Source organism: Palaemon carinicauda, chromosome 32 (genome assembly GCF_036898095.1).
Source record: "Palaemon carinicauda isolate YSFRI2023 chromosome 32, ASM3689809v2, whole genome shotgun sequence".
NCBI classification, from domain to species: Eukaryota; Metazoa; Arthropoda; class Malacostraca; order Decapoda; family Palaemonidae; genus Palaemon; species Palaemon carinicauda.
Genome location: NC_090756.1, coordinates 74,628,132 through 74,645,601, shown reverse-complemented (window position 1 = coordinate 74,645,601; position 17,470 = coordinate 74,628,132). Strand labels below are relative to the sequence as shown.

Here is a 17,470-nt window from a genome sequence, read left to right as displayed (position 1 = left end):
GCCACTCTTCCCCCTCAGAGCGAAAACTCTATTCGGGGTGAAGATTGCCATGTGTCGTATCAAGAAATACGTCCCCTGATATTATGCCATATCCTTAAGAATTTTCTTAAAGGATACTCGCGCCAGGAGTTAGAATTCGGGAGACTTATGGTCAATTCTCTGGGAGTATCACTGTAGCTAAATATCCCTTAGGAAGCTGCCTAAAGGAACCTTCCATCGGGACGACATGGCTATCTCACCCAAAAATAGATTTTTCGCTTTGCTTCAAAATCCGTTATTTGGGCTCGAGCCATGTCGTCCTGATGGAAGTTCCCTTCGGCTGCTTCCTACTGTATAATATTTCTGCGAGTAATATTACAAGAGAATTACTGTCAGGTATCACGGGGTTCCAACCCCCGGAACGGCTATCTGTAGATATCGTATATAATCAGGGACGTATCCTAAGATAACCATAGATATCTGCAGCCCCAATAGACTTTATCCAGTCTATTCCACTAAGGGGAAGGATAAGAGAGGAGCCGTTACATATCCTATCACCTTTCGGTGCTCCCATACATCCCTGGCGCTTCATTCCTTTGTTCGCAGCTTCACGATACTGTTCTATTGTTTGTTGTGCGCTCTTTATCAGCTTATTTTGAAGATTTTCTTTGTATGATGGGTTCCTCTTCTTCGTCTAAGTTGAGTACCTACCTTTCTTTGCAGTTAGGTTCAGCTGTAAATGATTTGGATCCCTAAGAGGAAGATTTATTTAGCTTTTATGATTGAAGAAGCCTGAGCGCTCCAAGTCAAGCTAGATTGGGGGTCGAGTTTCTTACCCGATCGTCATTATTTTCGTGTTTTCTTGTTTTATTGTGTAAGTTTCACGTTAGCTAGTAGTTTTTTAGCATTGCGATGCTTTGGGCTCTATTTTAAGTTTGCATTTACATTGCATTTTTGTATCTATGTTTTTTATGGGTGCGTGTCAGTTTCGGTTAGCCTAGCCTAGAGACGGTAACTTTTCAATTGTAGACGGACTCGCCGATGTCGATTTGGTCTATTGTTCTGGGTTAGTTGACAGTGATTTTTCCCTGCGGTGATGTTTTCCTATCCCATGCCGTTACCTCTCACTGTGGTTGATCCTCCTGATACTGACATCGACCTTAGAATTATGTTTATGATGCTGTGTTTTTGCAATTGTTGTTTGAGAGGGCTAATCCCTTGGGGGTTTTGGCCCTCCAGAGCCGTCAGTATACCTCTCTATAGGAGTGAGTTGTTAGACTGACGGTTGTGCTGGTACTTACAGCCTTGTCGTCTCCTACGGCATTCCTAATTTTAGGGATGTAATAGTGATGCGTTGCTATTTACGGCGGTATCGCCTCTAACGTCACAGCCTCCTTATACTGCACTATGTTTCTGCGGAAATTATTACCGTTTGACTATGCCGCCATACTTACCGACACTGTCGTTACTGGTGGTAGGTCTAGCCCCCACATATGTGAATGTTTATTATGCCTCTGCCTTAGAGAGAGCTCTGGGTTGACAATAATGCCGTTACCTAAGTGTGCCGTTACTACCGGCAACATTTGTATCTTTAAGGCACATTTTTTCCCTTCCATTTGAGACCGCCTTCTATAAGATGAGTTCTCTACTATCTGTTGATGAGTACAATTACAGATTAATATAAGGATCTTATTTCTTCTACTTGTGAGGCTCCTTTATCTATGCTGGCCATGGAGGTCTCTTTTACGAAAGGTCTTCCGTGTCTCGGCGTAGAAATAACCACTACATTTGGTTATTTGTTTCTATCCATTTATCCAGTTCCCTTAGAGGGTGTGGATTGGATTTTCGATCAGTAACGCTACAAGTTGGATCCCTTCGTGGGGCTTTTCATGTAAGATTATTGTTTAGAACTTTAATCTTTTGTTGCTACGGACATTTGCTCAGTCGTTGATGTGTCGATATTGTATCCTATTCTGGATGATGGCCTTCTTGCCTTCTGACTAGCTTTTTCTCTACGGAGATATAGAAGCTATGGTTCTTTTATGAGCATAGTCCCCCCCCCAACAACAACCAAACATCATATATTGATGTTAAGCATAGCAATTACTTGTTAAAGGCTATTTTTTCCCATCTAATGCCATTAACAGGGCTTTGGATATTTTGTTCTTTATCTCATACTTTCTCACAAATTGCATTTACACACAGTTTGGGGATTACTATTTCCTTTTGTTGTCATCATAGAATCTTACTAATCCAATCTTTTCAGCCTTTGGTGATTCAAAGAGGCATTTGTATTCATATCCTTTCTTTTTCTCCTTACAGGCACGGTCTTCAAAGGAGATGCACTGCAGAGTGCAGATTTGTGCCAGGACCGTGAGGCATCCCTGCGGTCACAAAACCTGCAGGATCCATGCTAAATGCAGGAGGATGAAGGGTCCAATCTCCTACTGGGATCATCAGGACTGCAGTGTGTGCAAAGACTTGCACCACTCGGGCTGGATATCAAAGGATATCTCTGACGACGACCAGATGTTCTTTCAGAGATCCCATCATACCTGCGTCAGGGGATTTAAGAAGAATGCTGACCCGAAGACTTCTTATCTTCCATCTACGGAGTGGAAGGATATCCTCTTCCCGAAGGCGGCACCAAATTTGGTCTTGGGCTATTCCCAGCCTAAGCTCATACCAACTGTTCAGTTGCATGTGGATGAGGCTCTAGATGCCATGAGCCTCAATCTCGAAAATATGACTATGGTTTCCTCTCTATCTTCGAGTAGGGAGTCTGCTCTTTTGTCAACCGTGGAATCAGATGACGAACCTCTCCCTCCGGTGGATGATTCTTATCTTGGGTCATGATAGTGTGGCAACTGCAATGGACTCAGTTGTTTCTGCCGTTTTAACTACTACTACCACAGTGGTTTCTCTCTCTACAGTTACAACTACATCCTCTGTGTCGGGTGCAACGCTTGTTACTGTTCCTCCTCCTCCCGTTGAGCCTGTGGAATCAAAACCCCCTAAATTCCCAAGTACTTTGGATGACTCGTCCCTCTTAGCTAACATGAAGGCCTTCATGGAAGGGACTCGACAATATCAAAGAATGATGTTCAAAGCCTTGCGTGAGGAGATTCAGGCTTTGAAGTCTCAGGAGGACCCGGGTAAGGCTAAAGTCTTACCTTCTCAGCTACCTTTCTGTACTCAACAGAATCCTTGGAAGTATGCGGGTCACGTGGTACTTTCTGAGAGTATCCTCCACATTGGGGAAGGGTTAGGCTCTAGGCCTGTAGCCGATATGAAATTTTATCCAGATATTGAGGCCTATCCCTTATGCTATGTAAGGTTGGCTGAAGGAGTTCCATTAAGAGTTGACACTATCCCCAAAGAAACAATCCCTCTGGAACACACTAGAGCTCAGCACCTAGCCGTGAAGGAAATTAAGACAGCAGGGTGTATTAACACACAGCTAGGTGCTTTTGGTAAAAGGTTAGCCACCTTTGTAGCTCCAGATACAATGGTCTTTCCTTTTGCTTCGAAAGGTTTCGTAGCTGTGGAAAAGGCCATTTGAGAAGGTAAATCTTTCCCGGAGTTGGAAGAATATCTGTGTCACTCGTTCTTCCACATGATGCTGACATGATGGATGTCCAGTTTACCTTTTCAGAAGGTAAACTGGTTAAGGATGTAGCCAGTCGATAATTTAATGGAAAATTGCCTAGGATTCCTGAACACCTCCTTAAAGCTACTTTTATGAAGGATCTCTATGCTTTCTTTCAGGCTCGAAGAGTCTGTAGAGAACATGTTCTCGCTAAAGCTACTATACGTCATGAGCCGAAACGTCTCATTAACGCTTGTGTATGGGGTAAGGATCTGTTTCCCCAGAAGTTAGTGAAGGAGGTTTTGGATAAAGCTGCAGCTGAGAATAAGAGCCTGCTCCAGAGGAGGGGAATCTCTCTAAAGAGAAAATTCACTCCTGGGGTAGGACCTCAGCCAAAGAGGTCCCGCAAACCAACCTATGTCAGGAGGTCGTTTGCACCTTCCTCTGCCAATACTCCTCAGAATGTTTTTGCTGTTCCTCATTCGGTGACTTCACAGTCTCCGGCTTTCAATCCGGTGTATGAGCAGGGGTCGCCGTCCTTTCGATCCCACAAGAGAGAAAGAGGCGGTAGAGTCCGCTCAGACAGAGGTGGCAGATCAAGAGGTCGTGGTCATCAAGGAGGCAGAGGAGGTAGGGGTGCACATCCTCAGCTCAAACAATGAGGATATTCCGGTAGAGGGATGGTTGAACTTGTTCAAGGACCGGTGGCCGTTCAGTCCTTGGGCACAGAGCGTCATTTCCAATGGCTTGGGTTGGAAGTAAAAGAAACAGCCTCCAAAGCTCAGGAGATTTTTCCAGAAGTCAACACTTCATCTGGAACAATATCTGCAAGACCTGTTGAGGAAAAGAGTTATCCGTTGCACGAGGTCTATGAGGTTTCAAGGTCATCTGTTTTGCGTACCAAAGAAAGATTCGATTATACCTCGAACTGTTCTCAACTTGTCCCGTCTAAACCTGTTTGTTCAGAGCGACAAGTTCCGGATGCTGACTATTTTGCAGATACGGACCTTACTACCCTGGGAGGCTTACACCGTCTCTATAGATCTTACCGACGGTTATTTGCATCTTCTGATAGGTCGATGCTTCTCCCCCTACCTTGGTTTCAGCCTGGAGCGAAAGGCTTATGTATTCAGAGCTATGCTATTCGGGATCAACATAGCTCCGAGAATTTACACGAAGGTTATTGACACAGTCATTCAACAATTTCAAGAAAAAGGCCTTCAAGTAGCGGCGTACCTGGACGACTGGCTAGTGTGGGTTCCCTCAGCACAGGAGTGCACGAAAGCAACTTCTCAAGTTGTCAAGTTTCTGCAGTCCCCAGGGTTTCAGATCAACTTCAAGGAGTCGAGACTGGCTCCAGCTCAGGTTTTCCAATGGCTGGGGATTCAGTGGAACCTACAGTCTCCTTCCCTGTCCATACCTCCTTCCAAGAGGAAAGAAATAGCAAAGTCAGTCCGGTCTCTGATCAAGTAGGGAACGACCACCAGGCGACGCCAGGAAAGGGTTCTAGGCTCTTTGCAATACGCCTCGGTAACGAGCCTTGTCCTCAAAGTACGGCTCAAGGATGCAAGCAGAGTTTGGAAACGGAGAGCCTCCAAAGCTCTCCACGACCATTAGAAGAAGACCCCGGTGTTACTCCGAAGGCAACTTCGACCGTGGTTTACGGCCAAAAGTCTTTCACAGACAATACCGTTGAGCTTTCCTCCTCCGGTAGTGATTCTTCATACGGACGCCTCATTGGACAGTTGGGGGTTCATACCCCACTCAAGAAAGTGCAAGGCAGTTGGTCCCAGAAATTCAAACAATTCCACATCAATATTCTGGAAGCCATGGCAGTCTTCTTGTCCCTCAAAAAGTTACACTTGAAGAAGAACATTCACATTCGTTTAGTCCTCGACAGCAAAGTAATACTCCATTGCATTAACAGTCGAGGGTTAAAGTCTCCCCAAATAAATCATGTAATGTTAGCCATCTTTACGTTGGCTCAGAGGAAAAGGTGGCATCTGTCAGCATCCCACCTTCACGGAGTACGGAATGTGTTGGCGGACTCCCTATCTCAGACACATCCTCTAGAGACGGAATGATCTCTAAACGGAAAATCATTCTCTTTCGTGCAGGATCAAGTCCCTGGTCTTCAAGTGGATCTGTTTGTAACGAGTCTTAACAAGAAATTTCCCTGCTATGTAGCACCAAACATGGATCTAGCAGCAAAGAGCATGGATGCGATGACCCTGGATTGGAATTGGTGGGAGGGGATCTACCTGTTTCCACCCTTCAATCTTCTCATGAAGGTTCTGGACAAGCTTCGATCATTTAACGGGACAGCAGCCCTGGTTGCTCCTCTATGGCCAAAGAGCAACTGGTACCCTATGGTGACAAAAATGAACCCCAAGTTTGTGCCGTTGCCCAACCCGAGTCTGTCCCAGGAAGTACAGAGGAAGATTGTCTACACTTCATCTTGAAGAACGAACAACCTTCATCTCATAATTTTTTCGCATTAGCTCAGGAAAAGAGGCTCAAAATTCAACGTGACAAATTGGCGTTTGCAGAAAATTATAAAACTTCCACTACTTTGAATCGGTATGAAGCGTCATGGAAGAAATGGGTTAAGTATGTTACCATGGATTTTCGTTTGGTGTTTTTGATCGACTTTCACGCGCAAGGTCTAGCTTCCTCCACAATTTCGTCATACAAGTCAGCCCTTGCTAGACCCATTCTATATGCTTTTTGATTTTGATTTCAACTCGGACCTCTTCAATAAGATTCCGGAAGCTTGTGCAAGGTTAAGACCGTCGGCTCCACCGAAACCTAACTCCTGGTCTTTGGATAAAGTATTACAATTTGCTTCGGAAATTGACTGGCAAACTGCGTCTATGAGTGATCTGACTCAAAAAGTGATTTTTCTAATTGCAATGGCTTCTGGTGCTCATGTTAGTGAGATTGTGGCTCTCTCTAGAGACGAGGGTCACATTGAATGTGTAGATAACGGTGAACTTAATTTATATCCTGATCCTACCTTTCTAGCTAAGAATGAGCTTCCCTATAAACGATGGGGACCGTGGAAAATAATTCCCCTCGTAAGTGATCTTACCCTGTGTCCAGTGCAGTGTTCAAAAGCCCATGTTTTAAGAACAGAGCATTTTAAAAGGGGTCAGTTATTTAAAGGTGAAACAGTTGGATCAGATTTGTCTCTGAAACAAGTGAGAGTGAAGATGACATATTTTATAAGAAGAGCAGACCCGGCTAGTATGCTATTGGGTCATGACCCTAGGAAAGTGGCTTCTTCGTTGAACTTCTTTCAGTATATGTCCTTTGAGGGTCTTCAGGTATATACAGGTTGGAAGTCCACCAGGGTGTTCTTCAAGCATTGTATGAAACAATTGGAAGAAATACGTAATTTTGTGGTGGCTGCAGGTGGTGTTATCAAACCCGTCGTATCGACATAGCCTTTAAGTGCATCCCTGGGCATTCTTCCAGCTTATTTCTTTTAATAAGGAAATTGTCAGTTTTTTTTCAGGATCATTAACAGATATTTTTTATTTTCAGGATTCATTATTGTATATCTGAATATTTTATATACCTGTTTAACTATTGTTTATCTACCTCAGTATAGGTTAGACTATAGTTCAATTAATGTGTTTAGTTATAAGACTATATATTTATTATTTGTCTTATTTTGTTTTATTTTGTCATAATCTCCTAAAAAAGTGTTTTATGACAGGTTTTGTAAATTTTTCCTCCATGACACCTTGTATACAGGTAAATTGGGGAGGTATTGTTGGGTACAACAACATGATGTTTATGTTTATTATATTAATTGTATATATTCTTTGCTCTAGTTTTTGTAAATAAAAGACTGTAAATTTATGCATGCCTTTTATTTCTAGCCATAATTTCATTTTAGTGACAATAAAATTAGTGTGCCTGTTTAATTTTTTATCCTTTCTGAACATTTTTATTTATGATGAGTATTTGTTCCATACTTTTTACTCACTGAGCTTACTACAGTTTTATCTGTTTTACATCTCACCATTAATATTGGATGTGTTCCCCTTGGTGGGAGGTGATGATCTGGACCTGATCTACCTCCTTAACAGGCCATCATAGTTTTTGTGGGGGTTTCTTTAAGCCCACATCGTGCAGGAAGGTAAGGAAATGAGAAGAGCGCCCGGCTTAAGGAAACGCCATGTTTTTCTTTAAACCTCTAATTTTATTAGAACAACTAAGCTCTTAAGTAAACACAATGAGACGTACATTAAGCAAAAATAGTTACAAAATTCACAATCATAAATATGATGACTTGTAAATAACAAATACTAAATTAATTGTACTTCAATATACACTTCAAGTAAGAGAAACAGAATTAAATATATAACCAAGAAAACTAGCAAAAGAAAAACATTGGAACATGAGTTATAAAGGAAAACGGTGGTGCTATTTCAGGTACACTATAAGAAAACTCCTTTCAAGTGAATATGCAAAAAACCCCTTTCTAAATTCAACATCCTCCTGGCAATAGGGGACAAAGTCACCTATTAAAGAGCACAACTTAGACCTTATCTAAATTATACCTGGTAGAAAAATACACAATAAAAATTAGTAATGTAGTTTTAAAAAATAAACACATTAAGCTTTGCTTGACATGCACAACTGCATAACTTACAGTGATTATTATAAATCTAACTTAGTAGGAGGCTTAATTACTCTACCAGACTTAGACTTTGGAAGTACATCATCATCACTAACAGTATGAATAGGCATTTGAGGATTATCACATACATCTCTATCAAAATCATCACAGGATGCATCAGTAGTAATCAAATCTTCAGATCTACCTATTTCTAGATTATACAATCTTTGAATGGGTCTAGTCATCTCTCCCTTTTTAGATTTGAGCCTTACACTTCTTACAAGTCCATCTCTACCTTTAAAACCATCTACAATAACCCCAAGAGGCCACTTCAATCTAGGGAGGTTATCCTCCTTTATCAACACAAGGTTACCCATAGACAAATCACATTTCTTATTGAATCCTTTTAACAACTTGAGGCAAATTGGTTATATAATTGTTACTCCCAATTTTCCAAAAATGTTCTAAATTCTTGTTTCTTAAAACTTCTCTTTCATTCAGGTCCCTGGAAGTCACCTTACATGGCTTAAAATTTATTAAGGATTTACAGTGCGGGGCTCTTCCTAGGATAAAATGTGAGGGAGTGAGATAGTGGAAGGAATAAAGTTCATCACTCACATAGGTCAATGGTCTGGAATTAATACAGGACTCCATTTCTACTAGTATAGTTTCTAATTCACTCTTACTTACATAGTTCAGATTTAGTGTCTTTCTCAAGGTAAGCTTAACTGACCTAATGAGTCTCTCCCACCAGGTCCCCCCCCCACCAGGGAGCCAAGTGGTCATACAGCCTTTGTACTTCATACCTAGCAGCTACAAAAGTCTTTGCATTATCTGAACATATGACACTAGGTAAACTTCTCCTGGCAACAAATCTTCTTATAGCCAATAAGCAGTAAGGCAAGTATAAAGATTCTGTAAGCTCTAGGTGTATGGCTCTTACAACATCACAAGTGAACAACAATGCATAAAATTTCTTACTAGGACAATCAGCATAAAAGAGGGGGCCTGCATAATCTAAGCCTGTTACATCAAAGGGTGGAGAAGTCCTTATTCTTTCTTTGGGTAATTGAGCCACAGGCTGACTACAAGGTTTTGAATCATGCCAACGGCAACTTAAACATTCCTTCATTATTGCCTTAGCTAATCTTCTCATTCCTATAATCCAAAAGTTATTCCTTAGGGATGAAATTACAGTATCCACACCTGCATGCTTTAAAAACATGTGCTGAAATCTGATCAACAGTTTAGCAAATTGACCCTTTGGAATTATGACAGGATGTTTAGTGTCATAGTTCAAGTTAGAAAACTCAAGATGACCCCTAATTCTTAATAAGCCTTTATCATCCAGAAAGAGGTCAAGATTTCTTAATTAAGACCATTGAGGCATAGCCTTTTTACCCAAAAGTGCCTTTATTTCTGCAGAAAACACGTCTCTTTAGATGCAGTAAATCAACTTCAATTTAGCAAAATCAATCTCTTCAGTAATGAGAGGACCTGCCACTTTGTTATTACTATTTTCACATTTTAAGATAAATCTTGAGACATAAGCTGTAACTCTTAACACCTTTCTTAATTTACTGTATCGATCTAAATCTATCAAAGGGTTTTCTGGCACGCCTTGTACATTAAGACAGACAGTACTACTTTCTATGCTTATTTCATCTTTATACTTAACTGTGTTACCTTCCCTTTCCTGGTATTGGGATTCTTTTAACATACCAGGGGGGGACCCAAAAGTAACCATAATTGTGTCATAGAATTTTATTCAGCTATTGTTACATGTTTATAGTCTTATCACCTTCAAAGTACTCTCCATTTGAAGCAATGCACCGGTCCAGACGTGTTTTCCACTGTTGAAAGCAGTTCTGGAACTCTTGTGAAGTTATTTTTTTTAATGACTCCATCGTTTTCTTCTTAACCTCTTCGACGTCTGCAAAACATTTTCCTTTGAGGACTTTCTTCATTCGGGGAACAAAAAAAAAGTCACAGGGAGCAATATCGAGTGAATAGGGAGGGTGGGTAAGTAGGGTCATGCCATTCTTGGTCAGAAACTGTCTCACACTCAAGGCGGTGTGTGCTGGTGCATTGACGTGATGAAGCCACCATCCTCCACTTTGCCACAGGTCGGGGGGTTTCCGTCTCACGGAATCTCAAAAACGCTTCAGCACTGCCAAGTGAAGCGTCTGGTTAACAGTGTGACCTGTAGGAACGAATTCTTTGTGGACAATTCCTTTCACCCGAATAAAGAAAGTCCTCAAAGAAAAACGTTTTGCAGACGTCGAAGAGGTTAAGAAGAAAACGACGGAGTCATTAAAAAAAATAACTTCACAAGAGTTCCAGAACTGCTTTCAACAGTGGAAAACACGTCTGGACCGGTGCATTGCTTCAAATGGAGAGTACTTTGAAGGTGATAAGACTATAAACATGTAACAATAGCTGAATAAAATTCTATGACACAATTCCGGCTACTTTTGGGTCCCCCCTCGTACTAGGCCCATAGAACCACATAGTACTATCCATAAGATTGTCTGCCAACAGACCCCGTGTTATCAGGTCAGCTGGATTGTCCTTACTTACACAATGTTGCCAGCAACTTGGAGGTGTTAACTCTGATTTCCTTTACCCGATTAGCTAGAAATATGTCCTTCTTACTAGCATCTTGAATCCATGACAGAGCAATGGTAGAATCTGTCCAACACCTAACTCTAACACTGTTATCTAGGTTAAGAGTATTCTTCACAAAGTTGACTAATTGTGAACACAAAAAGAGATGCCATGAGTTCTAATCTCGGCAATGTAATTGTCTTTATAGGAGCAACTTTTGACTTAGAGGATACTAATGACACCTTGTATGAGCCGTTTTCCACAGGTACTCGCAGGTGCACACAAGCCCCATAGCCCTTTTCAGAGGCATCACCAAACCCATGTAGCTCCATATGACTAAGCTTCACCCAGGCTTTTTGTGGAAAATAACATCTATCTATCTGATAATTCTTTAAATTCTGACTACTAAGAAGCCATCTCTGAAACTTTAGCTTCGACTCTGATGGTATTTCTTGATCCCAAGTCAAACCCAGTTTCCAGAGTTCCTGAAAAAGTATCTTGCCATACATAACATATGGACTAATTAATCCTAAAGGGTAAAAACTCTCAGCTATCACACTAAGGATACTTCGCTTAGTAGAGACTACTTCTACAAAGGAATTTGAGTTTATGCCATCAGAGGAGAAACTGTCCTGTGAGTTACACCACTTGAGGACTAATACAGTATTAGGTTCATCAGAATTTATAAAGGGTACCTTGTCACATAACTGAGAAGTAATCAGCAAACTATTTGATACAAATTTTGTAAGGTCCATACTAGCATCAGCTAAAATGCTACAGGCTTCACAAAATTTATCAGCTGCTTCTACAGCAAAATCCACACCACTCAACCAATTGTCTGTATACATGTTAGCCTTCATATCTTGCACTACACTAGTTGGGGGATACTTATCCAAATGATGTTTGATAGTGGCTTTTAACAGAAATGGGCTAGCTGTGTTACCAAAGGGTACATGTGTGAATCTCATGTGCCGTATTGTATCATCGTCTCTTGGCCACAAAAATCTTTGAACATCTCTGTCTTTCTCTTGTACACTAATTTGCAAAAAGGCCTTTCTTATATCAGCTGTAACAGCAATGGACCAACGACGAAAGCGAATGAGCACCTCAACCAAGTCAGGGTTGAGTGATGGGCCTGAAGACAAACAGTCATTCAATGATACACCATTGTAACAAGAGGCAGAGGCATCAAACACAGGCCTTATCTTAGTACTGGAACTACTTAACTTCACTACTGGACCATGAGGCATATAGTACACAGGATTCACACCTGAAATATCCTGCCTTGGTACCTCTTCTATCATGTGATGAGACTCATAACCATCAAACTCTTTTTTATACTCTTTCTTAAGCTCCTTATCGTGTTCTAACTTAAGCATTAGCCTCCCTAACCCTTCATGGGCTATGACATCATTATTTAAAAGTTTTTCCTTAGCAGAATCATCCTTCCATGACAGTGCAACCTCATAGCGACCATTCACAAACTTCACAGTACTCTCAAATTCTTTGAAAACTTTGGTTTCACTATAACTTTCAACAAGTTCCCTAGGCTTAACCCCTACAGTTTCCAAATCCCAAAACTTACACAAATCTGAATCTGAAACAGAGGAGATACACAATGATTGGGGTACAGAGTAGGTACAAGTGGCATTGGTTTTATACAGCCTGCCACTCAAGACATAATCAAAGAGAGACTTCATGGCTACAACATTGTTAATTTGGAAGGCATCTACAGGAGAAATCAGTGTCCAGTAGAAATCTAGACCAATCAGTATGTCAATCTCAATGAGAGAATCATGGTAGTAATCATCAGCTAATACAACATGAGAAAAAGAGTTAAGCACTGAATCTGGTACAACAGGCCTAACCAAGGGTTGACATATTCTGGGAATCTCCGTGGCAATCCCACAACTTTAACTCATAAACATTTCAGTGTTCATTTTTTTCACTGCTATGACCACCAAAACTAGAGTATGGCATAGGTGCACTAATGATCCACTGTGGTTTACACTTCCTCACAAATTTGCTACTAATATAAGATCTGTCTGCACCATTATCAAACATTACCTGAGCAATGACAACAGTACCATCACTACCACTCACCTGAATTTTGGCTGTTAGAAGTGCCACATCGCCAAGCTTGTCACTGCCAACGGCACCTTCCTTTGCTTCACTTTCCTCCTTCTTTATGTTCATTTCCAGCCTAACGCCACACATTAAGGTAGAATGGGCACCATTACACTTTGTACACCTTGTACGAGCTTTACAGTCTCTTGACATGTGTCCACTCTTCAAACACTTGAAACAGGCCTAAACTTCTTATTTTTTCACCTCGCTCCTTTCCCCTCAATTCTAGCACACCATAACAGTTTTCTGATTTGTGCTTCTTGGCACAGAAACTGCACATTGTGTTTTCTTGCTTAGACGAAGCATGAAGGGTTGTGGCTGAATTCACCTTGTCTTTAGAACTCTTATTTTCAATTTTAAATATTAAACTTAGCCGGTGAATATATAATAGCTGACGTCTCCGACGGCTCGACAGAATTCAAAAACTCGCGAGCGATCGCCATGAAGGTAGCGGGTGTGCCCACCAGCGCCAACTATCGGCCAGATACCGCATATACATGTAAACAGCTCCAGTTCTTCTCTGTCGGTTTCATCGATAAGTCGATTCCACTCGCTATTATGACCTCGAGTTTTCTACCGAATTGGTGAAGTACTTGGTTTTGGTTTTATTGCTTTCGCCGTGTTGGATTATTCAATACTATCCTCAAAAGAAATGCTTTTGAAAGGAGAGTAAAAGTGTTTTGCCCTTGCTTTTATCTCTGGTTTTTTTCCATAGAGTAAAAATGGCCGACCCTTCCCTTAGTGTACGGGAGTGTGTTTTAGGCTTTTAGCAATTATCTTATCACGTTATAAATTGTTGTTGTTAATTATAGATTTTCCTCTATATATTTTATATCTCACCCGCCTTTATTAGGCCTCTTCGATTAGCTTTCCATTTATACTAAACATCAAGATAAATTTTAATGATTTGTTTATATGCGGCCTTACCTATTCCTCCCCTAATCCGAGAGTAGGCGGTCCTAACTTGGAAACCGAAGTTAAACAACGTTGAGCCCATTCAACTTTTATTTTCGTTAAGTTTAAATCATTTGCTCTGTAAGAGTTATTAAATGAATATTTTTTAGTAGATATTTTATGAAAGATTTTCTTTGAATAGTCTTCGTGCTGTTTCAAAGATGAACTAACGTTTGGTTTATTTATGCTACGCAGTTTGCGCTCTATCGTTACGATAGAGAAAGAGAGAATCACGGTTTCACTTTGCAGAAAGAGTAAATCGATTTTGACGTTTTGTTCATTCTTCTTTCAAACTGAAATGTTTTAAATACTAATTTAAAGGAACTTGTTAATTTTCAATTTCTTAGTCCTTTCAGTTTTTTCCTTTGGTCAAATAACCTGTTTATTGACGAAGGGTAAGTGGGCTTTTCTCTTCTGTGTGAAATCAAGAGAGAGAGAGAGAGACGGAGAGAGAGAGAGGAAGAGAGAACATTCCGATCTTTATTCTCGTCGCAAGCGAGTAACGTTGTTCTCGAGTCAGTTTTTTACTCTCGTCCCTAGTCTCTGTACGGGGAGAAAGGATAAAACGTTTTTAGTTTTTATTCTCGTCCCAAGGCACTGTACGGTGAGAGATTGAAAACGTAGTTTTTAATGAACTAGTGTTTAGTCTCCTCCCCAGTCACTGATCCTTTTAACTTTATATATTTCCGTTTTATTCGATATATATGTTTACTGTTTTTTTGCTTGTATTAATGTGCTTACATTATACGACTTATTTCGCAATTATAACCTTTTGATGTAGGGGAGAATTGCGTGCTTCAGGTAGAAATCAGTTTTTATTCATGCCTAATGTGAAATTATTGAAAAATTCGATTTCAGTGAAGTAAGTGCAAAAACAGAAAATCGTAGTGATAAAGTGATAATTGCGCAAAGTGTTTTTTAGTGTTGCGACCGAGGGTTCGTCTGTTCGTGCTTGTCGTTAACCTAGTCCGATACCTCTTTCAGGCTCCCATGCTACCAGGGAGAAGTAATGTCGTAGGACTTATGGGGACGAGAGGCTTTAACCAACGAACAAACGTTCCCTCTATGGTATCGGGCGTGTCTAGCAAGATCGCCCCTACCATAAGACGAGCGAGGCTGTTTTTCTCCTCGTCATCCGAAGGCTTCTCGCAAAAGAAATCTTGGAGCAAAGTTTCTAGACCCTTAAAGCGGAAGTCAGTCCATTCAGGACAGGTCCAGCGTCCTGGCTGTAGCCATGGGGACAGCTCTGACCCTTTGCAGTCGTCGGAAGACGATTCGCTTATTAAACGCAAGCGTAACGCGGGGTCCGAGGGTCGCGGTAAAGGCAATGTTTTGCCAACACACACGTTACCGTCGTCTCGGCCCGTCCTGACTCCTGTTGATCCTAAATGGGTTGTCCTGCAGGACATGCAGACTAAGCTTGCCTCCCTTATGGAGAAGTATGACGTTGAGCAGGTTCACGATGAACCTTCGCTTTCGAGTCGCCGTTACACTAAACGAGACTCTGGCTGTCAGCCGCCCAAATGAGCATTTACTCGTCCGTTTGACGTTATGAAACGTGATGTCGGGAGTTTGTCACGTCAGTCACGTGACTTGGATCCTTACTCGCTGCAGTCCCGTGTTGACTTTCAGCTGCTACCGCAGCCTCGTGTTGACGTTCAGCCGCTGCCGCAGTCTCCTGTTGACGTTCAGGACGCTCGCCAACCAGCTCAGTTGCCTTGTTTTGACGTTGAACGCCAAGCACCGCAGTCAAGAGTTGTTTTAACTGCTCTATCTAGGCAGTCAAGGCAGTCTCGACTTGACGTCGAGCGTCCTCCCCCACCTGTTGTTGTTGCTGGTCAGTCCTTTAAGCAGTTACATGACGTAGCGTCCTTGACTGCTACTGATGCTCCTTTGCGTGTGGACTCTGCTTGTCAAGCATTGCCACCACGGCAGGTCTCTCCCTTGCTTGAGACTCGGCAATTGTCGGACGAGGTTCCTTCAGATGAGGAAGTTGCTGATCCCCCTCCTACTGATATTCCCTTGGGGACTCTGTCAGACGGAGAGGAGCCTAAAGCTGCTCAGCCCTCTATGGACTTTAAATAAATCATGCTGATTTTTTAAGGATCTTTGTCCGGACCATTTTGTAACTGCTGCTCCTCGTTCGCCTAAACGTCAGAGTTTACACTAGGCCTAGCTACTTCGAAGCCGTTGTTTTCTAAGCTAGTGCTCTCTCGCTCTTCTAAGAGAGCTTTACGTTTGCTAGGCGACTGGTTGATCACCAGGAGGAGTTTGGGGGAGACAGCCTTTGCTTTCCCTTCTTTTAAACTGGCTTATAGAGCGAGCGTCTGGTATGACAAGGGAGAAGTTCTCGGCTTGGGAGTTCCTGCCTCTGCCCAGATAGACTTCTCAAGCCTCATAGACTCTCCCTGGCGCCTGGCCATGAGACGCTCCAAGATTTTATGGTCGGCTTCAGAGCTAGACCATCTCCTGTTAGGAGTTTTTTCGAGCGTTTGAAGTTTTGCTCTACAATTATGTCATGCATAAACAAGGCTATCAGGGATGGCTCCAATGATCTGACAGCCACGTTCTCTGCAGGAACAAGACTATCAGGGATGGCTCCAATGATCTAGCAGCCACGTTCACTGCAGGAGTACGTAAGATGTAAGTGCGCTCAATGTGTTCATTGTCAAGACAAACTTCACGATGAAGTCTACCAAGCTGTCTTGACAGCATTAATGGAAGGCGACTGGATGGTCTCTCTCGACCTTCAGGATGCATACTTCCACATCCCGATTCATCCAAACTTTCAACTACATCTGAGGTTTGTGGACGGGAAAGTAATGTACCACTGTCGAGCACTGTACTCCGACCTCATTCCTGCTCCTCTTGTTTTTACAAGGCCCTTGCAAAATGTAGCAAGCTTTCTACATTTTTTGAGGATTCAGAGCCTCCCTTTATTTTGACGACTGGCTAATCAGGGCGTTCGTCATTATATCGCTGTCTGGAGAGCCTCTAATGGACATTAGACCTAACCAAGGAGCTAGGTCTCATAGTGAACGTAGAGAAGTCGTAACTTACAGTATCCCATCCCAGACTATTCTTTTTTTGGGAATGGAGATACAGTGTCTGATTTTTCGACCCTTTTCGTCTCCCGCAAGAATGGAACAAGCTCTGTTAAAAGTCCTTCACTTGCAAGAGAAAAACAGTTGCTCTGTAAGAGGTTGAACTAGCCTCGTGGGAACTCTTTCATCGCTGGAGTAGTTTATCTCTCTGGGGAGACTCAACCTATGCCCTTTCCTATTTCACCTAAACATTGGAACAAGGAGAAGGGCTTAGTGAGTATCTCTTTCCCAATCTCCAACTCAGTCTAGACATGTCTGACTTGGTGGGACAGCAACATCAGACTTCGAGAAGGTCTTTCTCTTGCGATCAAGAACCCAAACCATGTGTTGTTTTCAGATGCAGCGGATTTGGGTTAGGGAGCTCCACTGGACAGTCTGGAAGGCTCGGTTCTTTGATCCACGGATCAGAAGGAACTCCTTTTAAGGCAGTAACATCTCTCCTTTGGCGAGATTTGTGCAGAAATGAATGTCTTGGCGGAC

At 42.0% G+C, this 17,470-nt stretch overlaps 1 protein-coding gene across 1 annotated transcript; it reads right to left on the bottom strand.

The window, feature by feature from the left end:
• Positions 1 to 10,924: 10,924 nt before the first annotated feature.
• Positions 10,925 to 13,085, bottom strand: LOC137625663 (uncharacterized). Its single transcript, XM_068356573.1, has 2 exons — positions 12,755 to 13,085; positions 10,925 to 12,618 (listed from the first exon to the last, which is right to left on the bottom strand). Exons 1-2 carry the CDS (start codon positions 13,083 to 13,085, stop codon positions 10,925 to 10,927), a joined length of 2,025 nt encoding a protein of 674 aa, XP_068212674.1.
• Positions 13,086 to 17,470: the final 4,385 nt, after the last annotated feature.

Coding starts and splice junctions, on each gene's coding strand:
- LOC137625663 (XM_068356573.1), bottom strand. CDS start 13,085: ATGTCAAGAGACTGTAAAGCTCGTACAAGGTGTACAAAGTGTAATGGT. Junction 12,619..12,754: donor TAGTTTTGGTGGTCATAGCA/GTGAAAAAAATG, acceptor ATGTTGTATTAG/CTGATGATTACTACCATGAT.